The 7439-nt window shown below is 38.1% G+C and overlaps 1 protein-coding gene across 1 annotated transcript; it reads left to right on the top strand.

Annotated features, from left to right (window-relative positions):
* Positions 1-388: 388 nt before the first annotated feature.
* On the top strand, positions 389-5002 carry LOC149552393 (uncharacterized). The gene is made up of 3 exons (XM_089790198.1): positions 389-1723; positions 2867-3097; positions 3422-5002. Exons 1-3 carry the CDS (start codon positions 389-391, stop codon positions 5000-5002), a joined length of 3147 nt encoding a protein of 1048 aa, XP_089646324.1.
* The last annotated feature ends 2437 nt before the right edge of the window (positions 5003-7439 follow it).

The following is a 7439-nucleotide window of genomic DNA, read 5'->3' as shown; positions in this document are numbered from 1 at the left end:
AGTCAAGAAGTATCCATTGTATATAGGTGTTCTGTTTCTGTGTTCATGTCCTTGGAAAGATGAGTCACTGGAGAAAACAAATCTTAGGCGAGCATGTGTGGCCCGGCTAAGGAACTTGTAGAGTAGAAAAAAATACAGAGAGGTGGCATGACTGACTCTATTCAGTCATGGAGAGAAGATCAGAGTGAAAAGTGAAATATTTTGATGGGAAGGAAGTCTTAGAGAGAGAGGAAGTGAAATTGGTTCCTCTAGTTAGGGTCAATGAGATACCCTAGGAGACTCAGTGAGAGTCCAAGGGATCCTAGAAGAAATTAGGATCTAGGGTTGGAAGATTTTTTCCCCATTAGATTGGTATCAGAGCTCGGTTAAGATTTGAGCTTAATTGTAAATGTTTCAGACTGCTGAAGAATCAGCAGGGGAATCAAACATGGTGACCAATGTGGAATTGGCCAAAGAAGTAAATGAAAAAAAGGAGAGAAATAGACTCCTTGAGGAAACTCTAGAGCTTATGAGAAAGCATTTAGATGAAGTTGCTGGTAAAGTAACGAGAGAAGCAGAGAGTTCAAGTAAAGAGGAAGTTGTGGCAGAGGAGGATGTCATACCAGAACTAGACCCTCCTATACAAGAAGAACCATTCTTGAAAGCCATTAAGGCATTAAGTGGAAAAGCATTGGAAGGAGTACCCGTATTTGCTGGTAAGATGGATATTGAATTGGTAATGGAATGGATAGAAGGCATGGAAAACCACTTCGATTGTGAAGGGGTAACTGAAGCAGAAAAGGTAAAAGTTGCTAAGTCTCGATTGAGAGGAGCAACATTGACTTGGTGGAAATTCCTCCAAGAAGAGAGGAAAAGGGAAGGCAAAAAGCCCATCACAAACTGGCAAGCTATGGTGACAAAGATCAAGGAAAATTATCTTCCTGAAGATTATGAAATAAAGCTCCATAAGAAGAGGCAGAGTCTAAAACAGAAGGACTTGGATGTGGCTGCATATACAGAAGAGTTTCATAAGCTTTGTTTGAGATCAAGGGTGCAAGAAGAAGAAGCTGTGAAAGTTGCTCGGTATATTGACGGATTGAGAGCAAATATTCAAGACAAGATAAGTTTATGGGCACCAACTACTATGCAGAAGTGTTTCCTATTAGCTCTAAAAGTGGAAGAAAGAAATAAGAAGAGACAAGAATCCAACTCTAATAGAGGCAGAGGCCGAGGTTTTCATAGAGGTGGATATAAGGGTAGAGATAATGAGACTAAGACTCAAGAAGATTCTAAACCAGTGGAGCAAAACCATCACAACAATAATCATAGAGGAGGCTACCAGAGAGGTAGAAATTCTTATAATGGAGGCAGAGGAAGACATAGCTATGGTGGTAGAAGTTCACATTTTGCCACTATGAAGTGTTACAATTGCAGTAATTTGGGGCATCCTGCTTATAGGTGTCCAGATAAGCCTTCATCTTCACAAGGTGAAAGGAGAAATAATTATGTCCAAGAGGACCAAGTTAGTTTCCATAACCAAGAGGTGAATCTTGATTCAGAGAAAGGAGAAAATCTCATGTTCCACAGAATACTGCTGAAGGAACCAAGCAAGGAGGAGCCAAAAGAGAGGAGATCACTTTTCAGAGTGAAGTGCAAGATACTTGACAAAGTTTGTAAGGTGATTGTGGATTCTAGTTCTATGGACAACATCATCTCAGAGGAAGCAGTCCAAAAATTACAATTGGTAAGAACTCCGCATGACCATCCTTATAGAGTTACTTGGTTAAACAAAGGCCACAAGGTGTTAGTAAATGAACAAGCTTGGGTAGACCTTTCCATAGGGGGTTATTAGGATAGGATTTTGTGTGATATACTTCCAATGGATGCATGCCATCTGTTATTGGGTAGGCCATGTCAGTATGATAGAGATGCAGTCTACCATGGAAAGAAGAATTTATATATTTTCAAGAAGGATGGAACAACCTTCAAGATACAGTCTCTAATAGAAGATGGAGACACAGTAACAGATCAGAAATTACTACTGATGAGTGGTAATGAATTCTTGAAAGACTTCAAAGAATAAGAAGAAGTTGGGTTTGTTGTTCTGCTGAAACCCAGAGAAGAGGAGATAAAGAAACCCAATGTGTTACCTGAGGAGGTCTAGGATATATTGGACAAGTACAGAGATATCATTAGTAATGGTACACTAGCTACACTGCCACCACAGAGAGTAGTAAGTCATCAGATTGACTTTGTACTAGGAGCTTCATTGCCAAACAAGGCAGCCTACAAGATGACTCTCGAACAAAACAAGGAAATTGCCAGGCAGGTTCAAGAACTGCTAGACTAGGGATTGATCAAGAAGAGCATCAGCCCATGTGCAGTACCAGTTGTACTAGCACCAAAGAAAGGAGGTAAGTGGAGACTTTGCACTGATTCTAGAGCAATAAATATGATAACCATAAGATATAGGTTTCCTATTCCTAGAATAGAAGATTTAATGGATTGTCTAGGCAGTGCACAATATTTTTCCAAAATTGATTTGAAAAGTGGTTATCACCAAATTCGAGTGAGGGAAGGTGATGAGTGGAAAATAGCCTTCAAAACTAATGAGGGTTTGTATGAATGGTTAGTTATGCCATTCGGTCTTACAAATGCACCCAACGCTTTTATGAGACTAATGAATGAAGTGTTGAAGCATTATATAGGTACCTTTGTAGTAGTTTACCTGGATGATATACTGGTTTATAGTAAGAGTAAAGAAGAGCATCTCAAGCACTTGGAGATTGTGTTGAGAAAGTTGCAAGAGGAGAAATTGGCCATTAACTTGGAAAAGTGTGAGTTCATGAAGTAGGAACTAGTTTACCTTGGTTTTTTTGTGTCACAGGGTAACTTAAAGATGGATGATGACAAGGTCAAAGCTATTCTAACTTGGCCTACACCGAAGACAGGTACAGCTGTCAAAAGTTTCCATGATTTGGCTCAATTTTATAGGAAGTTCATTAGAAACTTCAGTGGGATATGTGCTCCAATGTTGGATACTATCAAAGGTGGAGTGAAGACAAAATTTGTGTGGACAGATAGGGAAAATGAAGGATTTGAGAGGCTGAAGAAAGAGGTAGCTACTAAGCCAATTCTAGTACTACCTAGTTTTGAGAAGCTATTTACAGTGGAGTGTGATGCTAGCAACATTGCTATTGGAGCAGTCTTAAGTCAAGAGGGAAGGCCAGTTGCCTTTTTCAGTGAAAGGCTAAATGAAGCAAAGTCTAGGTATTCTTCCTATGATCTTGAATTGTATGCATTAGTGCAAGCCCTGAGCAAGTAGAGGCACTATTTATTGCCCAAGGAATTTGTAGTGTACACTGATAACCAAGCTTTAAGCTTTATAAATACTCAAGAGAAGCTTAGTCTGCGACATATTAAGTGGATGGAATTTTTGCAGTCCTATACATTCACCATTAAACATAAGAAAGGCCAGGTGAATAAGGTAGCAGATGCTTTGAACAGAAGATTGCTGACAGTACAGGAAATTCAGCTGAAGAGTATTAGAATAGAAGAATTTAAAGATCTCTATGTAGGTTACGAAGATTTCTCAAAAGCCTACAAGGTATTCTTGTCTTTTGAAAATCATTTTCATAGTGAGTTCGCTAATTATACCTTGCAGAATGGTTTGTTGTTTAAGGACAATCAGCTATGCATTCCAAGGGGTTCAATGAGAGAGAATCTAATACAGGAGAAACACAATAGATGCTTGACTGGGCATTTTGGATTGAACAAGACTCTAGAATTGGTGAGCAGATACTATTACTGGCCGAAAATGCAGAAAGATGTAAGAAGATATGTGGAGCAATGTACAATTTGTCAAAAGGCAAAGGGGACCTCATCAAATGCTGGTCTGTACCAACCCTTACCTGTACCTAATAGACCTTGGGAATGTCTGAGTATGGATTTTATTGTGGGGTTGCCTAGGACAAGAACTAGATTTGATAGTATATTTGTAGTAGTGGATAGGTTCAGTAAAATGAGCCACTTCATACCATGTAAGACCACTAATGATGCCAGTCACATTGCCCATTTATTTTTCAAGGAAGTAGTCAGAATTCATGGGTTGCCAGTCAGTATGGTGTCTGATAGGGATGTAAAATTCATGGGTCATTTCTGGAAGAAATTATGGAAAAGATTGGGAACAAATTTGTCCCACAGTTCTGCATACCATCCTCAAACTGATGGTCAGACTGAAGTTGTAAACAGAGTACTGGGAAATCTTCTCATATGTTTGACAAAAGAATATGGACAAACTTGGGATCAAGTGATACCACAGGCAGAATTTGCTTACAATGATAGCATCAACAGGACTACAAGAAAAAGTCCTTTCCAGATTGTGTATGGAACGCATTCACGGGGAGTCTGTGAACTTAGAGAGCTAAAAGAACAGGGAGTGATCAGTGGACATGCTGATGATTTTGCTCAGTCCATGAAGGAGGTGCATGACCAGGTGAAAAGAACTCTGGTTGAAGCAAATCAAAATTTTAAGGAGAAGGTAGATGAAGGAAGGAGAGAAGTACAGTTTCAAGTTGGGGACTTAGTAATGGTGCATTTGAATAAGGCCAGATTGCAGAAGGGGGTTCCTACCAAATTGCAGATGAGAAGAATAGGTCCTTGTAAAATTTTGGAGAAGTATGGGCAGAATGCGTATAAGGTAGATTTACCTAATGATCTAAATATCTCACCTATTTTTAATGTGCAGGATCTAATTTTTTACAGTGGACCAGAGATGACAGAGAGCACTCAGAAAATAGAGATAGATAGAGATGTTCAAAACATCAAAATACAACCCCAGCCAAAACTGCAAGCGAAGAGAATACTGGATTCACGGGTTAAGAAAACAACTCGACGCAGGCTTTATAGAGAATACCTCGTACAATGGAGAGGGTTGCCAGTTATAGAAGCCACCTGGTTGGATGAGGAAGAGTTTAGAAAAGAGGGGATTAGTTTGAAATTATTGCCGACTAATCACAATTGAGCTCTCTTTCACAGAGGGGGAGTATGGTGCGGAGCACCTATGGTTTTAGCTCCAAGCCCTAGTAGTTTATCAGAGTGATTCGGGAGTTACGATGCCGCTGCTGAAATAATAAGACAGGTAGACTTGTCCACGTAGTAGAGGGAAGTTGAAAATTCAGTGCCACGAAGGAAAAGAGAGGATCCACGTTGACAACCAGGTTAATAATGATATCGTCAACAGTTGTAGAGAGAAGATGAAGAGTCAAGGTGGTTAGAATCCACAGGCTGGTAGGTAACTGAGAAATGGCTACATTAAAGAAGAGGCCACATTGAGATAATTGGTAGTCATGTTGGCAACTTGTATGAACAGTTACATCGACAGTTATAGAGAGGAATACGCAGAGTTACAAAAAAAGAATGATGCAACATGATTGCATAGCAGACTGGAGGTGATATATACATGAAGTTGAGAATTCAGTGAAGTGCAGGTTGGAAATTAGGTTTGGTTAGAAGACAGGAATTCGAGAGCTAGTGGAGGTTTTTCTGATTGTACTGTAGTTTAATAGTTTTCAATAAAGAAGGAGTTTTCTGTGTGTTCTGTGTAATCTTCAAATTGTTTATGTTTGCTAGTAGACTGCTGTAGAATAGCATTTTGTTTCCTGTAAAATCTTTGTAGCATGGATACCTTTTGACTCTCATTGTTAGTCTCATGGAGAGTGAAAGTCAAGAAGTATCCATTGTATATAGGTGTTTTGTTTCTGTGTTCATGTCCTTGGAAAGACGAGTCACTGGAGAAAACAAGTCTTAGGCGAGCATGTGTGGCCCGGGTAAGGAACTTGTAGAGTAGAAAAAAATACAGAGAGGTGGCATGACTGGCTCTATTTAGTCATGGAGAGAAGATGAAGAGTGAGAAGAGAAATATTTTGATGGGAAGGAAGTCTTAGAGAGAGAGGAAGTGAAATTGATTCCTCTAGTTAGGGTCAATGAGATACCCTAGGAGACTCAGTGAGAGTCCAAGGGATCCTAGAAGAAATTAGGATCTAGGGTTGGAAGATTTTTTCCCCATCATTCAAATCCCTTATCATTTCAACAAATAATTGGCATTGACCTATAATATTTAATTCTTCAAAGAATAATCTCCATATACGATTAACTTTTCTTTGACAAGTATGCTTGTTAATCTTGTTAGGCATTGATTTCAAAATGTTAGTATCAATATAAATCAAATATTTTGGTCTTCTAAAATGAAATCTAGAAGGTGTTATAATCTCTTCCATTCCCTCAACATTTTAAACATCAACATAAGGTTGAGTGCTTTATGTACCTTGGCAATAAGATGCAAAAGATGGAATATCACCTACTTGATATGTTGATGTTGTGCCTTCAACATGACATGATGGAGTGTGTACATTGTTAGATCTACAAATTGGCATCTCTTCAACATGAGATGATGATATGACTCCAACATTGGAAGATGGTGTAGCTTCACAATTCAATTGTCTTCTTGAGCATAATAGTCTCATTCATTTTTTTGTCTTTCCAATTCTTCCTCTTTGTTTCTTTGTATCAATGATTCTGGTTCCTCTTCAAAAGTCAGTTCTTCATTATTGCTTTGCAATTTTCTTTGTTCACATAGTAGTTTCATTTTATCTCTTTTAATTTCCAAATCTCTCTCCCTCTCTTCCATTGTTTGAGTTTGTAGTTTGTTCCTTGGCATGATGATGATTTCTAAATGTCAAATTATTCAAACATCTGAATTACTTACAATTTGTAAATTAAAAATCATTCAAATACATATACAAATTACAATTATTTCAATAAATACACAATATATATTAAACAATTTGTAAAATTTCTAACCATTTTCAAATAACAATTCATTCAAACATACAAATTTCAATGAATTCACTATATACTAAAGATGTCAAATTATAATCAAAATTCTCTCTATATAACAACAAAGAATATTTAAAAAGGACAACACTAACCTTTTTTATAGAAAGAATATTAAAAAAGCCTTCAAATAGTGTATCCAATGATTAAGTTTGGTGTTTGCTAGCTTCAAATAGAATGAAATAATATTCAAAAAGCCTTCAAATAGTGTTTGCTAACTTCCAACAGCTTGAAACCTGTGTTTTCTGTCAAAACTACAAAATGCACAACAGACAAAAAGAAAAATATGGATAAGAAGGGACCCAAACTTGTATTATGACTATTTTTTTGTGTTCTCATATAGTGTTTACACCCTATAAAGTGAGTATGCACTATAGTGCATACGCATTATGTGAAGAATAATCTCTCCCTATCCCACTATCCCCCATCCCTTACTCTCTCTCTCTCCCTACTCTCTCTCTCTCACTCTCAATCCTCTCTCATCCCCTACTCTCTCTCACTCTCTCTCCTCTCCCATCCCCTACTCTCTCTCACTCTCTCACTCTCCTCTCCCATACCCTACTCTC

This window comes from Cupressus sempervirens, chromosome 6 (assembly GCF_028749045.1).
Source record: "Cupressus sempervirens isolate cs-2001-9-10 chromosome 6, ASM2874904v1, whole genome shotgun sequence".
Taxonomy (NCBI): domain Eukaryota; kingdom Viridiplantae; phylum Streptophyta; class Pinopsida; order Cupressales; family Cupressaceae; genus Cupressus; species Cupressus sempervirens.
Note: the sequence above shows the minus strand (reverse complement) of the source record. Positions and strands in the feature narration are given on the sequence as shown.

What these genes read in the sequence shown, in the direction of transcription:
- LOC149552393 (XM_089790198.1), top strand. Translation starts at nt 389, where the DNA reads ATGTTTCAGACTGCTGAAGAATCAGCAGGGGAATCAAACATGGTGACC. An exon ending in CAGTCCAAAAATTACAATTG is followed by an intron (nt 1,724 to 2,866) that starts GTAAGAACTCCG and finishes TTTGTGTCACAG; the next exon opens with GGTAACTTAAAGATGGATGA. An exon ending in TTGAGAGGCTGAAGAAAGAG is followed by an intron (nt 3,098 to 3,421) that starts GTAGCTACTAAG and finishes GAATTTTTGCAG; the next exon opens with TCCTATACATTCACCATTAA.